This window comes from Oncorhynchus tshawytscha, linkage group LG25, assembly GCF_018296145.1.
Source record: "Oncorhynchus tshawytscha isolate Ot180627B linkage group LG25, Otsh_v2.0, whole genome shotgun sequence".
NCBI classification, from domain to species: Eukaryota; Metazoa; Chordata; class Actinopteri; order Salmoniformes; family Salmonidae; genus Oncorhynchus; species Oncorhynchus tshawytscha.
In genome coordinates, this window is record NC_056453.1 from 41,169,306 (window position 1) to 41,188,070 (window position 18,765).

Sequence of the window (18,765 nt, forward strand, 5' to 3'; positions counted from 1 at the left end):
ACTGCTGGTGACCAAGTCTTCACAATGTCCATTTTATTTGTACTATAATATACCAATAAGACTATTTTTATCCATAGGGACTTGCAGTACATTTAGTTATTTTGTGTTTTTCACTGTGAGCCCACAACTTTACTTATGATTTGATCAACTGACACACTCAGGACCACATCAAGTCTTCATGTCAGTTTTTACTGTGTGTGTGTGTGTGACCCTTGACTTTGTTGAAGACTAGTATTTTCTTGCCCTAGGGTGCAACCAAAGACCAGCCCTCAAGCTTTTTGTCCAATATTATTATGTAGGATTGTTTTGCTTTGAGCCACTTCCAGCTATACATGTTAAGTTGCACAGTGTTGCGTGCTGATTTGTCCCTGTCTATCTCCATCCTTTACTCGCCATCCATCCCTACTGATGTTAACAACTCTGTCTGTGTCCCCCCCCCCCTTGGTCTCCAGGTTTGTTTTGATGCAGAACTGCCATGTGAGACGGTGAGTAAGATCCACCTGGTAGACTTGGCAGGCAGTGAGAGGACTGGTGCCAGACTGAATGAAGGAGCCAACATCAACAAGTCCCTGGTCACTCTGGGTAGTGTCATCTCTGCTCTGGGTAAATTATGCTTAGTACACACACACGCGTATGGACGAGCACACGAACAGACGGAAACGCAAGCACATGCCCACACACACACACACACCACATGTCTAATGCCAACCATGACATGACAACTCAGGCTATTAGTAATACCAATTAAACTCTGCACCAGGATTTTGAATTAGTCTATCAAGCGCTAGCTACACTACTGGCAACCACACTACTAAGTATTCATGATTGTGTTCCTATCTGGCTAGCTTTGTGGCATGAAACATAAGTCCTTTCACGCTTTTGTAGTTGTTTTGGAAGATATTGTGGAATTTTCCCAGTCCGTTTCAGTCAATTAGTATTTCATGTCGGTCTCTCTGGGGGGGGTTTGTCTGTCTTGCCTCCTAGCTTTGTGTGTGGAGAAGTTACCCCCCCCTATAAAGTCTCTGTCTGTATTCTCTCTAGCTGATACATGTGTGACTGGAGAAGGGAGCTCTCACACAGGGAAGATGAAGAGGCAGCTGTTTATCCCCTACAGAGACTCTCTTCTGACCTGGCTCCTGAAAAATAGCCTGGGGGGAAACACCAAGACAATCATGATAGCAAGTACGGTTGCTCTTAGTCAGTGGTATTCAGTCGGGGTTGTTAACAGAAATAGGACTAGTAGTGTAACCTATTTTGGTGGTGAATGTTCATAGTATTAATTTAACATTTGAGTCATTTATCAGACACTTATCCAGAGTGATTTACATTCGTGTTGATTATTCCCTTTTGGTGTTGCTGTTTAGCTCAACTGCTGATTTGATTGGTCGCTCTTTTAGTGAGAGATCCACCTTCTGTTTGTGTCCATCTCTCTGCCCAGCTATTTCTCCTGCTGACGTGCACTACGGTGAGACACTGAGCACTTTGCGCTACGCTAACCAAGCTAAGAACATCGTTGACTGTGGGCTTGTTGACGAGGACAGTGGTGTTAAAGTCATCAGAGAACTGCAGGAGGAGATCGGTAGACTGAGAGGACTGATGGAGAATAACAACCAGGTCGGTGTTCTAATATCCGAAAGGTCGTTAGTTTGATTCCCAGAGCTGACAAAGTGAAATAATCTCTGTGCTCTTGAGAAAGGCACTTAATTGCTCCAGGGTTGCCATTGATGCCAGATGCCAGGTGGGGGAACAGCCTCACCAAGGGGGTGTTGGGATAAGCAACAAAAAACAAACAAATTTCAAACATACATTTGCCTTTTTTTTTTTAACACCTACAAGTGTGTAATATGGGCCCTTTTTCCCCCTTGAGTGTGACTCCACACACTAAAGATGCATGCGTTCACTGTCGTACTATTGTAAGTGGCTTTTGGTAAACGTGTCTGCTTAGTGGAATATAAACGGGAACCTAATAAAGGAAACGTCAACATATAGTGTCTTCATAGGGCGTTGGGTCACCACCAGCCAGAACAGATGCAATGCACCTTGGCATAGATTCTACAAGTGTCTGGAACTCTCTATTGGAGGGATGTGACCCTGGTCTTCCATGAGAACTGCTTTGCTGTATCTTGGCCAGGTCGCAGATATAAATGAGAACTTGTTCTCAACTGGCCTACCTGGATAAATATAGGTGAAATAATAAGTTTCATCATTTTGGTGTTTTGTGGACAGTGGTGTAAAACGCTGTCTCCAGAATCTCCCGTTTGGGTTGAGATCTGGTGTCTGAGACGACCATGGTGTTGGGTTCTAATTTCTCAGAGTTGACTCCACGGACATTATTAAACCTCAACCCAAGTTTATTCTTCCCAGATGATCAATACAGCTGCATTTAGATCAAGACATGTTGTCATCCTATGGGGGCAAAGCTACGGTAGCCAAAACAACTGTCTACCCAGAATTTTTATACATGACCCTAAGCATGATGGGATGTCAATTGATTAATTAACTCTGGAACCACACCTGTGATGCACCTGCTTTCAATACACTTTTCATCCCTCATTTACTCAGGAGTTTCCTGTATTTTGTCAGTTACCTGCATGTGTTTCTTTGCTCTTAGTAACGGTTGTGTTGGTAAATGTTTTGGGACTGGTCAGATCAGAGGACTGTGCTACATTGTAACATCAAGAAGTTAGCCAGCTAACTCGCCTAAACATCCTGAACTTTTTTTTGTATTTAAAAAAATATATAATATTGGGAATTGTCTAATTCAGGGTTGCTCAACCCTCTTTCTGGAGAGCTATGGTCCTGAGGGTTTTCAGTTCAACCCTAATTTAACACACCTGATTCTACTAATTTAGCTGCTCAACAAGACCTTATCTAGCTGAATCAGAAGGGCTAAATTCCCCCCCCCCTGTTTGTCCTCTCCAACAGGTGTCAGAGTGGACCAACAAGTGGGGGTATTATCTCAGTCATATTTCTCTCTTACTGGTATGGATATAAACCCTACGTACAACACTGGCTATAACGAGATTGAAACAGAAAGCCCATAAGGTTACCTTTCAGAATAGCTAATGAGCATGTCTCATCCATACCGCTAATCAGTAACAAAGGCTCTCCGCTAGCCAGTTGGTTTCTAGTAACTGGGGGGTGTGTTTGAGTCCTGGGTAACTGGAATGTCAGTAACTTTGAAGTGTATGAAGTCATAGAAACCCTGCCTGAACTTTCTCACTTTCTCACACACACACACACACCTCTCCCAGTAGATCAACCCAACAGATGGCTGTTTCAGTGTCAAGTCTGAGGTCTGAGCTTTGGGCTCCATCTGTCCCTCTATCCGGTTCAACAGATCCATCAGAAAGCCTCAGGAGGTTGACATGTATTAGTAGTGTTTATCTTCCCAGATAAACCCTATTCCCTTTATAGTGCACTACTTCATTCCCTTTTTATAGTCCACTACCGGGGCCCAACGGGGCTGGTCTTTATTGCTGCTCACACCATTCTGTTGCTACTAGCATAAACTCTTGTTTATGTGGCAGCCGAAAATAAGATGACAAAAAATATCCGGGAACCAATTTGCTTTTGGTTCTGTTGACTCAGTAGCTCTGTAATAAGTGTCCCTTTTTATAGGGCATTACTTTTGACCAGGGCCCATAGGGAATAGGGTGTCATTTGAGATGTTGTAACAGAGGGTCAGTGTGCTTTATAGTGCTGTCTGGTTCATGTACACTGAACAAAAATTGAAATGCAACATGTAAAGTGACGGTCCCATGTTTCATGAGATTACATTTTTAAAGCCCCAGAGATTTTCCATACGCACAAAACCTATTTCTCAAAATAGCTTAAGGAGTTTACTTCCCTGTTGGTGAACATTTCTCTTTTGTCAATATAATCCATCCACCTGACAGGTGTGGCATATCAAGAAGCTGATGAAACAGAACGATTGTTACACAGGTGCGCCTTGTGCTGGGGACAATTTATTATTATTTTTTAAATTATTTTTTTTAACACTAAAATGTGCAGTTTTGTAATACAACACAATGACACAGATGTGTCAAGTTTTCAGGGAGCTTGTAATTGACAAGCTTGACTGCAGATCTGGACATGAGAGCCATTGCCAGAGAATTGGATGTTAAATTCTCCACTATAAACCAACATTTTAGAGAATTTGGATTTATGTCCAATCAGCCTCACAACCATAGCCCATGTGTTACCACGCTAACCCAGGACCTCCATACCTGGCTTCTAAGCCCTTTTGTTAGGGGAAAAACACACTTTGATTGGCTGGGCCTGGCTCCCCAGTGGGTCGGCCTGGCTCCCCAGTGGGTCGGCCTGGCTCCCCAGTGGGTCGGCCTGGCTCCCCAGTGGGTCGGCCTGGCTCCCCAGTGGGTCGGCCTGGCTCCCCAGTGGGTCGGCCTGGCTCCCCAGTGGGTCGGCCTGGCTCCCCAGTGGGTCGGCCTGGCTCCCCAGTGGGTCGGCCTGGCTCCCCAGTGGGTCGGCCTGGCTCCCCAGTGGGTCGGCCTGGCTCCCCAGTGGGTGAGCTCCTGCCCAGTCATGTGAAATCTGTAGATTAGGGCATAATTTGTTTCAAATTTTATTGGTCACATATACACATGGTTAGCAGATGTTAATGCTAGTGTAGCGAAATGCTTGTGCTTCTAGTTCCGACAGTGCAGTAATATCTAACAATTCCCCAACTACCTAATACACACATCTAAAGGGATGGAATAAGAGTATGTACATGTAAATATATGGATGAGCGATGGCCGTGCGGAAAGTAACCAATTGACTAACTCCGCAAAATCTTTGAAAGTGTTACTTGTTTTGTTTTTACATGTTTGTTGAGACTCAGTTTTTAATGGAGGATAAAAACCTGACAGACTTTGGTGGAATAGTTTCTAGTTTTTCAGTTATTATTTTTTTGTATTGTTTTCATCTTTGTTCTGCTGTGGACTGATTTGTGGTGGTTTATGAATTGAATAATGTTGCTTGGAAAGAAGAACCTAATTGTTTGGAAATTAAAGTTGAGATATATATTTTTTTTGCCAAAAGGTAAACTTTTTTTTTTAGAGGAGTTTTCAGGATTGTATGACAATAGCTGCCGGGCCGGCAGGTAGTTCAGAGCTTTGGGCCAAAAGGTTGCTGGATCGAATCCCTGAGCTGACAAGATGGGAAAAAAAAAAATCTGTCGATCTGCCCTTGAACAAGGCAGTTAACCTACTGTTCTCCGGTTGGTCATCATTGTCATTAAGAATTTGTACTTAACTGACTTGCCTAGCTAAATAAAGGTTACTTACATGTTTTTTAATAAGACACGAGTGCTCGTCCATGTCCCCTTTTGCAATCTACCTATCAGCCCTGCGATTGGGTATGTTAACTTACTCACGACGAGGACCAAGCAGGTTGTTTAGATGTGGTGAGTGTTTAAGTTAGAGGTTGGCGTCATGGTTGCATTGTAACTTCCTACAGTATTGGAAGACTCTCACACACTGCAATACTTGTAAATGGTTATATAGCAGTCTAATGTGGAGTTAGATGCAGGTTTTCCTACAGTCTAGTTACCAAAACAGTAACCAACATTTCTGATATTAGTGTGATTGGATGGAAAAGAACCAAGCGGAAATTACATTTGGCATTTTCAGCAAACATTTGCACGTAGTTTGCCTTCCCTAACTCTTCCCTCTTTATGTCCCATGTAACAGGTGCTTGTAGTTCCTATATCCTACCAGTGGGTGTCAGTGTTGCTCCGCTGAACCTCGGGCTCAGCCTCAGCAACTGTAGAAAAGGAGAGAGGGATAATAAAGGAAGAGTCAACCTGGCGTTGCTATTTAATTTTCCAGCTATTTAGATTAGAATGGCATCCTACTGGCATTAGAGCTGCTTAAATGGTCCTGAAGTCAACATCTGACACTGGGGGAGAGATGGAGAGAGAGCAGGGGAAACATCAGACATTCCTAATCACTTCCTCTCTGTCTCTTTCTCCATCCCATATGGCTCCTCAGTGTGTAGAAGAGAGAATTTCCTCCTTCACACTTTAGTCTGCCAGCCCAGAGTTTAGAGAGGGAGGACAGCAGGAGGAAGACCAGATGAGTGACACAACATTTTTAGCTGGTTGGCATTGGCAACTGTCAAACAGGGTTAGTTTGGAATCTTAATGTTACCACAATGCTGCGCAGTGGTCACTTGACTCACGTTGAAAAGTTTCATTACGTTTCAAAGTCTTTGAAAACGTTTGCAGCTGAACTGGACCCACCCACCTGCTCTAGAACCCTATTCTGGAATATTGTAGGTAATTACCAGTCACTGCTGATATCTAATTAAGAGGTCTTGATTAGCTACATATGGATATGTTTATTATGCTACCGTCCCTCATGTTCATTAAGACAGCCATGTAGTAAATCTCAATGTTGAAGTCGTGATGCCGGGGACAGTCTATACCGTTAAATATCGTAATATTTTCTGCACCAATTGGCTGTACCTCCCACAACTCCAGTATTTTTCTTTCATTAGCTTATTTTCCCATCTTTTTTTAAATGGGGAGCCAATTTGTTTTTCTGGCCGTTTTAATTTCTGTAGAAACTCATTATCTCATGTCCTTATTCAGCAGACATATGGTGAGCAACAGTGTATTTAAAAAAAAAAATAATAATAATTTAATCGCAATAAACTCACTATTGAATCGTGAGAATCTCAATACATATTGTATCGGCACTTTTTAAAAAGTATCACTATAATAATATCTTATCGTGAAGTTCCTGGCTATTCCCAGACCTATGTTTAGAAGGGTGAGTCTGTGCTTCTGAAATGGTAACTGGGCCCTTGTTCAAAGGTAGTGCACTATTAAGTGAGTCAGAGGAATACATGGTGTGTGTCTACAGACCAGCTGGGGGACCTGAGGGGAATAGACAAAACAACGAAGCCTGTTTCTCGTTCAGATGAGAATCGGGATGCCCTGTGACACTCGGGCTAAAAGGCTATTGTTCTGGAAAACGGCTGGCACACTGATGGCGTAACTCTTAAGTGTATGATGAACGGCTTTATGGATTTGACATTTTTGTCTTCTGCTACATTTGCATTCTGTACAAGATGACGAATGGTAGAGCCAGGCATGGAGCTAGGGATACTTTGATGAATGCAGGGGACATATTAGAGGTGTGAGAGAGAGTACTAGACTGCATCTGTCTATTTAGAACGGAGAAAGGCACATCCATTCAGTGTCCTCCATTGTTTCACATTTCAGACGGCCTTATCAACAATGCCATTCACCTTTCTCCATCAAATGTATTTATTTAGCCCTTAGATCCAGCACTACCATTCCATCTCTGGAATCATTTAGTGTGATTGATTGGATGGAAAAGAACCAGCAGCTAGCCAGTCAGATCGGAGAGATTTATTTGACAAACCACAACTGATACTCTTAGCTGTGACCTTTTTGACATGTGATCCTGTGGTGTTCTAGGAAGGTGATGCCAGAGAAATGTCCATCCTGAATGGTAATGCAAGGAATTGCCAGGTACCTCACCATACGATATTATCGTAATACTTAGATGCTGATACGATATTGCGATTGTCACGTTTCTAAACTCGGCAAAAAAATAAATGTCCTCACTGTCAACTGCATTTATTTTCAGCCAACTTAACATGTGTAAATATTTGTATGAACATAACAGGATTCGACATCAGTATCAGATGTGGCCACCAGCTGCATTAAGTACTGCAGTTCATCGCCTCAAGGACTACACCAGATTTGCCAGTTCTTGCTGTGAGATGTTACCCCACTCTTCCACCAAGGCACCTGCAAGTTCCCGGACATTTCTGGGAGGAATGGCCCTAGCCCTCACCCTCCGGTCCAACATGTCCCAGCTGTGCTCAATGGGATTGAGATCCGGGCTCTTCGCTGGCCATCGCAGAACACTGACATTCCTGTCTTGCAGGAAATCACACACAGAACGAGCCGTATGGCTGGTGGCATTGTCATGCTGGAGGGTCATATCAGGATGAGCCTGCAGGAAGGGTACCACATGAGGAAGGAAGATGTCTTCCCTGTAACGCACAGCGTTGAGATTGCCTGCAATGATGACAAGCTCAGTCCGATGATGCTGTGACACACCGCCCCAGACCATGACGGACCCTCCACCTCCAAATCGATCCCGGTGTAACGCTCCTCTGACTATAAACACTGTCTTAGGTGTTTATCGTAGCGCTGTCTTAGGTGTTTATCGTAGCGCTGTCTTAGGTGTTTATCGTAGCGCTGTCTTAGGTGTTTATCGTAGCGCTGTCTTGGGTGTTTATCGTAGCGCTGTCTTAGGTGCTTATCGTAGCGCTGTCTTAGGTGTTTATCGTAGCGCTGTCTTAGGTGTTTATCGTAGCGCTGTCTTAGGTGTTTATCGTAGCGCTGTCTTAGGTGTTTTTATCGTAGCGCTGTCTTAGGTGTTTATCGTAGCTGTCTTAGGTGTTTATCGTAGCGCTGTCTTAGGTGTTTATCGTAGCGCTGTCTTAGGTGTTTATCGTAGCGCTGTCTTAGGTGTTTATCGTAGCGCTGTCTTAGGTGTTTATCGTAGCGCTGTCTTAGGTGTTTATCGTAGCGCTGTCTTAGGTGTTTATCGTAGCGCTGTCTTAGGTGTTTATCGTAGCGCTGTCTTAGGTGTTTATCGTAGCGCTGTCTTAGGTGTTTATCGTAGCGCTGTCTTAGGTGTTTATCGTAGCGCTGTCTTAGGTGTTTATCGTAGCGCTGTCTTAGGTGTTTATCGTAGCGCTGTCTTAGGTGTTTATCGTAGCGCTGTCTTAGGTGTTTATCGTAGCGCTGTCTTAGGTGTTTATCGTAGCGCTGTCTTAGGTGTTTATCGTAGCGCTGTCTTAGGTGTTTATCGTAGCGCTGTCTTAGGTGTTTATCGTAGCGCTGTCTTAGGTGTTTATCGTAGCGCTGTCTTAGGTGTTTATCGTAGCGCTGTCTTAGGTGTTTATCGTAGCGCTGTCTTAGGTGTTTATCGTAGCGCTGTCTTAGGTGTTTATCGTAGCGCTGTCTTAGGTGTTTATCGTAGCGCTGTCTTAGGTGTTTATCGTAGCGCTGTCTTAGGTGTTTATCGTAGCTGTCTTAGGTGTTTATCGTAGCGCTGTCTTAGGTGTTTATCGTAGCGCTGTCTTAGGTGTTTATCGTAGCGCTGTCTTAGGTGTTTATCGTAGCGCTGTCTTAGGTGTTTATCGTAGCGCTGTCTTAGGTGTTTATCGTAGCGCTGTCTTAGGTGTTTATCGTAGCGCTGTCTTCGGTGTTTATCGTAGCGCTGTCTTAGGTGTTTATCGTAGCGCTGTCTTAGGTGTTTATCGTAGCGCTGTCTTAGGTGTTTATCGTAGCGCTGTCTTAGGTGTTTATCGTAGCGCTGTCTTAGGTGTTTATCGTAGCGCTGTCTTAGGCGTCTCAAAGTACAGATAATTGCAATGAATTGCCCTGGCCACATCTGCAGTCCTCATGACTCCTTGCAGCATGCCTCAGGCATGTTCACGCAGGGAGCCTGGGCATCTTTATTTTGGTGTTTTTCAGAGTCAGTAGAAAAGCCTCTAGTGTCCTACATTTTCATAATTGTGACCTTAATTGCCTACAGTCTTAACGACCGTTCCACAGGTGCATGTTCATTTAATTGTTTATGGTTCCTTGAACACAATGGGGGAAAAGTGTTTAAACCTTTTTACAATGAAGATCTGTAAAGTTATTTTGATTTATACAAATTATCTTTGAAAGACAAGTCCTTTTTTCAGGACTTTTTTTTTGCTGAGTTTGTTTTGATATTGTGATTTGAACTACTACTACTGGGCTACAGAGAAGAGCATGAGCGAATGAGTTTTGACCAGTCATGTAAATAAGTTTTGGCTCACGATTTAAAAAATATGGAGAACAGGCTATAGGATGAGAAATTCCAGAGTTTTGGTGCAGGTACAGATGAGGAGCACTAGCTAATATTGACAGATTAAAAAAAAAAATAAAAATAAAAGTTTTATTGATACTTCGAGTCAGTATCTATCCTACAAAATGTTGTGCTTTGTAACTGTATGGACTTTATCCCTCTAACAGCACTGTTAAGCACACTTCCAGCATTTGCAGTCCTCATGAAGCCTGACAACGTCTCGCTGAGCAGTCCTCTGTCGCTCTCTTGTCATGCTAGTTGTTCCCTATTCTTGGTGTGTGAAATATAGGGCTTTCTTCTGTTCGTCAGAGCTGCTTCTCTTCTCCCTGGGAGGTAAGGGCCCCACTGCCTCGTCGTCCTTAGAGGAAAGTGAGAATAGTGGAAACGGAACGTTAATATCCAGGAAGGGAGATTTACAATGCTAATGGCACCCAATTCCTCATGTTAGTGCACAACTAAAGAATATGGCACGACTTGTGACCATAGCCCTATTGGTCCTGGTCAAAAGTATTAAATAAGGAATAGGGTGCCATTTGGGATGTTACCGAGATTTGGTTCCAGGGCACGTAGGGAAAGGTAATTTGAGATGGGTTGAAGAGCAGCTCTCTTAGAGAGGAGGGAGTGAAGAGCGATGGCGGAAGGTAAGAGGGAAAGATACCAGAATGTTCTCTCCTGCAGTGGCCCGGGGATGCTGCCTGCTGTATCATTTCCCTCTGTCTCTCACACACAGACCCAGACCCAGACAGACGAAGATTACAGGATTACATCCATTTGTTTTCATTATGGAAAGAGTAATGTAAACCTGGGGTGTGGTCATTAGTCCAAAGCATTATTTTTGCAACTGAAACCATTTTACTCCAAATGGCAAAATGTTTTTTAATGAAAATGTGAGTTTCTATTGAGTTCAGCCAGTTCCTTCCGGGTTCTGCTTGGTTTCTAGGGAGTACACTACTCTGGTCAAAAGTCGTGCGCTATATAGGGAATAGGGTGCCATTTGGGATTCTCATGGACATAAGAGGAATGCACTTTGCCCTCTAGATATGTTGAAATAATAAAGTAAGTGTTTATATTTTGGTTAGACCCAGTGCAGAAAGGCAGGGCAGGAAAGGGACTGTTTCTTTTAGTTGGATGAATCCCCGTCTCACTTTCTTTTTTCTTGTGCGCTTTTTGACTAGGGTCCATAGGGTGTAATTTGGGACCTCCCCCACAGTGTCTTCAGTCATCTCCACCTATTTCCTTATGAATGGTTTCATGACCTTAGTATTCACCCTGTCAGCACTTATACCTTAATACTTCATTTGAGAGAACCTTTTATATGAGAGCTGGAGCTCTGTTTCAAGTTGCATCACTATGACTCCAGGCACTTTTTTTTTTTTTTTTTTTTTTTTGTCTCAATGGAAATCAATAAGCAATCAAGTTGCTAATGAGTTTGAGCCCTCATCTTCAAGTCCACAGTAAATCCCAGTAATTGTTCTATGAGCTTTATTTCAATGTCTTTGGACCCCCCCCAACACCTGTTCGCTGTTGTATTGTTGCTGGGAGGGTTTTGATTTGTTTTCTTCAGTGTGGGTGAGGTGGACAGATGGTTGAAGAGCTGGACAGGTGATTGGCATTCCTACAGTGGTGTTGGAGTTTGATGTTGGAGTTTTAATTGGGACCATGTAGGCTACCCAATATGACATTTTGATGTTCTGGAGAACCTCCACGTAGCTGGAAGCATCCAGATAAAACCGTTGTATCTCTGTTACTGGGACTGTGAAAGCCTGGGTACCAGTCTGTTTGTGCCATCATTAGCCTGGGTACCAGTCTGTTTGTGCCATCATTAGCCTGGGTACCAGTCTGTTTGTGCCATCATGCCACTTCTTGTCATGCAAATAAACAAGGAGTTGACATGATGGCAGATCAAGGACCAGTTTTCTTGGACTGAGGAACGGAGTGATGACAAACCAGATCTGGGACCAGGCTTGGACTGAGTGATTACAAACCAGATCTGGGACCAGGCTTCTTGGACTGGGTGATGACAAACCAGATCTGGGACCAGGCTTCTTGGACTGGGTGATTACAAGCCAGATCTGGGACCAGGCTTCTTGGACTGGGTGATTACAAGCCAGATCTGGGACCAGGCTTCTTGGACTGGGTGATTTACAAGCCAGATCTGGGACCAGGCTTCTTGGACTGGGTGATTTACAAGCCAGATCTGGGACCAGGCTTCTTGGACTGGGTGATTTACAAGCCAGATCTGGGACCAGGCTTCTTGGACTGGGTGATTTACAAGCCAGATCTGGGACCAGGCTTCTTGGACTGGGTGATTTACAAGCCAGATCTGGGACCAGGCTTCTTGGACTGGGTGATTTACAAGCCAGATCTGGGACCAGGCTTCTTGGACTGGGTGATTTACAAGCCAGATCTGGGACCAGGCTTCTTGGACTGGGTGATTTACAAGCCAGATCTGGGACCAGGCTTCTTGGACTGGGTGATTTACAAGCCAGATCTGGGACCAGGCTTCTTGGACTGGGTGATTTACAAGCCAGATCTGGGACCAGGCTTCTTGGACTGGGTGATTTACAAGCCAGATCTGGGACCAGGCTTCTTGGACTGAGGAACTGAGTGATGCAGTTATTTTTAAGACGACTTGATTCACTTCTATGACTCGTCATAAATCAATAAGCAGTCCAGTGTCAAATGTCTGCTCTCAAACCTTCAAGCATTTTGTTGTAACTCACAATTTATAAATCCCAATGTATAGATCTGTGAAAGGTGAACTAAATGTCAACATCTTTGAAGAGATATCCCACACACACACACAAAGTTACCACAGCACTGTATCACTTGGAGATGGCCTCCTGTCCTGGCCTCCAGGAGTTTATATTGATGTGTTGTAGTCTGGCCTCCTGTCCTGGCCTCCAGGAGTTTATATTGATGTGTTGTAGTCTGGCCTCCTGTCCTCTACTTCACCTGCTCCCCCAGGTGGATGTAGACTCATCAGAGCCCGCTCACGGACAGGTGGTGGGCTGGCTGACTTTGCAGTACAGTTATTTTATGTAGGGAAACAACAATTCTGAGTTGAAGTACTAATAAATGAGTTCAAGCCATCTGCAGTTGGGGGGGATTTTATGAACTGCCCAAGCCTGACCAATAGACGTGTCTGTCCTGCACCTGCCTCAATTAAGGGATAGAGTGCGAAATACACACGCTTATTTGTGTGTGTGTGTGGCATTATGCCTCATGCCCTGGACTCTGATTGGCCTGACAAGGAAAGCAAGAGTCATTTACCCAGTCTGTCTCAGGGAAGTGTGTGTGATTCTTCCCGGGCCTATGGTTAATTAAAGGGATCCTTCAGACTTCATTATAGGTGAAGAGGGGAGCCTGACAGATTAATGCAGTGTGTCACTTCACTGAGACGGGACAGGGAGATGAAACACACACAGTCGGTCAGTCTCCGCCTCTCCCTCGTCATTAAGCGACGCTTCCCCCTCTGCTGTCTGTCTCCTGTCACTCTGCACAGCCGTAGCTACTTCTCTCCAAAGGGGTTCTGTTTTCTGGTCCGCCTCCTGAAGGTACTTATGATGATCTGTAGAAAATGCAAATCCTGACAGCCAGCCACACACAAGCCGAGTGAGTTTGTTATTCAACAGGAGCCACTGACTGAACGAAGAGTGTTGGCGTTCCCTCGGTGGGTGCTCTGCATCCGTCTGGTGACTTCATTTCCTTTTGAATTCCATAGTCATATCTCCTACACACAGGTGGCTGTGCGATTTTTCTCCCTCTCAGTACAGTTTCCTCACGTACTGTTGGGCAGTGAGGCCGGCCCAGTGTATGGAACGGGCCGGCCCAGTGTATGGTCATGCTGTCGCTCGCATCTTTTTAAAATGTCTTCCACAGATGAAATCCATTTATTCTTATCGCCTTCCTCTTCTGAGGGACAGGAACCTGAAATGGCATTAAATACATATTTAGCAGGGAGTTCTGGACGAGCGGCCTTGTCGACCGATTTGTCGACCTGGACGTTCATTGATTTGAGGCTGACTTTTGAGTTGATGATCCGACTAAAGGTGAACGTATGTAATGTGAATGTCAGCACTATAGGGCAGCTACACACACACACTATAGGGCAGCTACACACACACACTATAGGGCAGCTACACACACACACTATAGGGCAGCTACACACACACTATAGGGCAGCTACACACACACACACACTATAGGGCAGCTACACACACACACACTATAGGGCAGCTACACACACACACACACTATAGGGCAGCTACACACACACACATAGGGCACTACACACACACACTATAGGGCAGCTACACACACACACAGGGCAGCACACACACACAGTATAGGGCAGCTACACACACACACTATAGGGCAGCTACACACACACACTATAGGGCAGCTACACACCTACACACACACACACACACTATAGGGCAGCTACACACACGCATTAATCAGACTCGTATGTGAAACATGGACGTTAACCATTCCATTAGTCACTGTTTGACATGAATGTTTCTGTGTGAATAAATACACTTGATATGTTTAAGAGGAGGAACTATCCAGAACACTACCATGAAATTGTGTTTCCATAATGATTAATATTCACCCTTTCAACCTTTCCTCGGGAAAGGAAGCGCATTGCAAGATAGTTTGCCACTGATCGGCAGAGGAAACATATCACTTCAAATGTTATTTGTCACATGCCCCCCCCGAATACTGTGAAATGCTTGTTGGATGAAGAGGAGAGGGTTGAGGAGAGCAACATCACTTTATGTTGATGTGGAAGAGGGTTGAGGAGAGCAACATCACTTTATATTAATGTGGAAGAGGGTTGAGGAGAGCAACATCACTTTATATTAATGTGGAAGAGGGTTGAGGAGAGCAACATCACTTTATGTTGAGGAACAAATTGACACATTCACTTACAGGTAGTGGTTCTCAACGGGTTACTGGAAGTATCCCCATCGTGTAAATGACCACTAGACCATGTTCTTATGAGTCTTCTCATGTAGCCCCTGTGGATAAGCCAGGCACCTCCAGGGTTAGTCGTTCTGCAGGTTGAGAACCACTGACCTACAGTATTCTGTGGCGATATATTGTTTTAAAGGACAGGTTCACCCATTTCTCATGTTATATTTGTTTTTTTTATCTCTGATTTTGATCTGTCGATTTTCACTGGGCCATTTAGTGGTTAGAGTGTTGGGCCAGTAACCTAAAGGTTGCTGGATCGAATCCCTGAGCTGACCAGGTAAAATTCAGTCGTTCTGTCCCTGAACAAGGCAGTTAATCTCTCCCCCCCCGCACCTCTCTGATTCAGGAGTTGGGTTAAATGCGGAAGACACATCAGTTGAATACATTCAATGGTACAACTGACTAGGTATCACTCTTTCCCATTTGTATCTTTTCATGTGTCAAATCAAAATTTATTTGTCACATACACATGGTTAGCAGATGTTAATGCGAGTGTAGCGAAATTCGGCTTGTCACCAAAAGCACTCACAAACTTCTACAGATGCACAATCGAGAGCATCCTGGCGGGCTGTATCACCGCCTGGTACGGCAACTGCTCCGCCCTCTACCGTAATGCTCTCCAGTGTATCAGTTATTGGCGTTCCAGCAGGCAGTGATTTGTCCGGTATGATGTAGAGTTGTGATACTCTCTCTCTACACTGGAAGTAAACAGGAATATGACTCTCGTTCTAGCATACATGTCTGATTTCAATACTGGCTGATGTCGTAACTCCGGGACGTTGCCTTCTCTCCATTGAACCGTTGATCTTATATTTTTGTTGATATTCCTACCACCCTAGAAATGTTTTAATTCATCATGTCTGCCTCTTCAGTCCAGGGTACATTGTGACGTTGTGAATGTGGAGACTCTGCCGGTTGAACAGGGTGAGATTGTAGACTCCTAAATTGATAGCTGTGAAGTCATTTAAAACTGTGCTAACTAACTCGCTACGTTTGTTTGCCAGCCAGAAAGCCCATAGAGAGAGCATTGCATTGTGTATTTTGTAGGCGAGTTGAGCTGCAACAGATTTCTAAACTAATTTTCACGTTGCTACCAACCTTATATTATAACGCTAAAGTTAAACATTTGTTCACAAAAAAATATTACTTTACCATATTACTGTTATTTAACAACTGTCGTTTTGGGGGGAGTTTTCTTTTTCCTTTTTAAGTTGTGTCTCTGGTCTGTGTAAAGTTGACTCTATATTCCCCGAGTCTGATGGAGTTTTCCTACCGTAGGCAGAATAGTTTCCATCTTAACCCAATGATGTGTAGTTCCTTTTGTGTATGGCGTTATGTTGGAGGGATCCGCCTCCTGAAACATTGTCTACAGTTAAACACGTCGCCATGGGAATCTCCATGATTTATAGTCTCTCTCTAGCCGTTAGCCATTCTCCCGCTACCACGGCGACGCAAGGGTTGGAGTGTCCCAAAAGGAACCTTGTTCCCTTCATAAAGCACTACTTTTGACAAGGATCCATAGGACTCTGGTCCAAAGTATTGCACTGAACAGGGAGCCATTTGGGATACGGACATAGTTGGCGCTATTATTCTGCCTAGCCCTGGGGTGAGGAAGAACCAGAACTCATAAATTCAATTTTCTACTGTTTTGCTATTAAACGTCTGACTGTCAGCGGTTCCTTTTTGGTTGTTATTGCGGTCCAGACTTTGCGAGCCTAGGAGATGCACTATATGAAGATATTGTTCTGTAGTACTTCACTATTCTGTTTCAGCTCTGTTTGTCCCCTGTTGTGTGTGTGTGTGTGGTTGGAGGAGATGATAGTGTTGCTCTGAGGGTAAAGAACTTTCTTTGTCTGTTTGTTACGGTCTGTGTTACACTGTCTGTCTACGTTAGTCCCTGTCTGTTACTGTCACCCCGTCTGTCTCTGTTACTCCCTGTATGTTACTGTCACCCTGTCTGATACTGTCACCCCGTCTCTGTCGGTCTCTGTCACCCTGTCTCTGTTACTCCCTATATGTTACTGTCACCCTGTCTCTGTCTGTCTGATACTGTCACACTGTCTCTGTCACTCACTGTATGTTACTGTCACCCCGTCTGTCTGTCACCCTGTCTCTGTCTTACTCCCTGTCTGACTGTTACTTTCCTGTTTCTGTTACTCTGTCTGCTGGTTCTGTAGGACGAGACTGTAGCTCTGAGGAAAGAGGGTATCCGTGTAGCGTTGGACTCAGAACCACCTCATCTAATCAGCATCGACGATGATCTTCTCAGCACCGGCGTTATTCTCTATCATTTAAAAGTAGGTAACACACACACACACACACAGTGTAAGAAACATTAGGAACTCTTTCCAGGGGAATCCAGGTGAAAGATTTGATCCCTTATTGAGGTCACCTGTTAAATCCACTACAATTAGTATAGATGAAGGGGAGGAGACAGGTAAAAGAATTTTTACAAATATTTTTATTTTTAAAGCCATGAGACAGTTGACGTGTGGAATGTGTGCCGTTTTAACGGTAGTCGGTGACAGACACACCGGTTTGTGTCAAGAACTGCAACGCTGTTGGGTTTGGTCCACCACACAAAGGACATACAGCCATCTTGACACAACTGTGGGAAGCATTGGAGTCAACATGGGCCAGCTTCCCTGTGAAACGCTTTCAACACCTTGTGGAGTTCATGACCCCGACGAATTGAGGGCAAAAGAGGGGGGGGTTGCAGCTCAATATTAGGAATGTTTCACGTTTTTTGTGTCACAAGTAACAGTGAAATGCCTTTCTTGCAAAGCTCTAAACCTAACAATGCAGTAATCAATAACAATGTAATACTAGAAATAACAAGGTAGAACAGAACCACACTAGAAGACGATTTAGTAAGCATACTATATACAGGATCAGTTCCTGATGGAAGGTGTTCCTAATGTTTGATATACTCTGTGATATATATATTCAGCAAAAAAGACGTGTCCTCTCACTGTCAACTGCGTTTATTTTCAGCGAAATGAACGTGTAAATGTTTGTATGAACATAAGCTTCAACAACCTAGACATGAACTGAACAAGTTCCAGACATGTGACTAACAGAAATGGAATAATGTGTCCCTGAACAAAGGGGGGGTTAAAATCAAAAGTAATAGTCAGTATCTGATGTGGCCACCAGCTGCATTAAGTACTGCAGTGCATCTCCTCATGGACTGTACCAGATTTGCCAGTTCTTGCTGTGAGATGTTACCCCACTCTTCCATTAAGGCACCTGCAATTTCCCGGACATTTCTGGGGGGAATGACCCTAACCCCTCACCCTCCGATCCGACAGGTCCCAGACGTGCTCAATGGGATTGAGATCTGGGCTCTTCGCTGGCCATGGCAGAACACTGACATTCCTGTCTTGCAGGGAATCACACACAGAATGAGCCGTATGGCTGGTGGCATTGTCATGCTGGAGGGTCATGTCAGGATGAGCCTACAGGAAGGGTATACATGAGAAAGGAAGATGTCTTCCCTGTAACGCACAGCGTTGAGATTTCCTGCAATGACGACAAGCCCAGGCCGATGATTCTGTGACACACCGCCCCAGACCATGACGGACCCTCCACCTCCAAATCGAACCCGCTCCAGAGTACAGGCCTCGGTGTAACGCTCATTCCTTTGACGATAAACGTGAATCCGACCATCACCTTTGGTGAGACAACCATGACTCATCAATGAAGAACACTTTTTGCCAGTCGTGTCTAGTCTAGCGACAGTGGGTTTGTGCCCATAAGCGACATTGTTGCCGGTGATGTCTGGTGAGGACTGGCCTTACAACAGACCTACAAGCCCTCAGTCCAGCCTCTCAGCCTATTGCGGACAGTCTGAGCACTGAGGGAGGCATTGTGCGTTCCTGGTGTAACTCTGGCA

The 18,765-nt window shown here is 44.4% G+C and overlaps 1 protein-coding gene across 6 annotated transcripts in view; it reads left to right on the forward strand.

Moving 5' to 3' along the window:
* The window catches only part of LOC112223939, a 60,421-nt gene that overhangs the window by 12,935 nt on the left and 28,721 nt on the right, over positions 1-18,765 (forward strand). For 5 of the 6 annotated variants that reach the window (XM_042305762.1, XM_042305760.1, XM_042305761.1 and 2 more), the window contains 4 exons: positions 453-603; positions 1,042-1,182; positions 1,439-1,614; positions 17,048-17,167. In XM_042305762.1, the coding sequence (XP_042161696.1) occupies positions 453-603; positions 1,042-1,182; positions 1,439-1,614; positions 17,048-17,167 (588 nt within the window). The remainder of the gene's footprint in view (positions 1-452; positions 604-1,041; positions 1,183-1,438; positions 1,615-17,047; positions 17,168-18,765) is intronic. The other variant, XM_042305765.1, reaches the window with a different exon arrangement.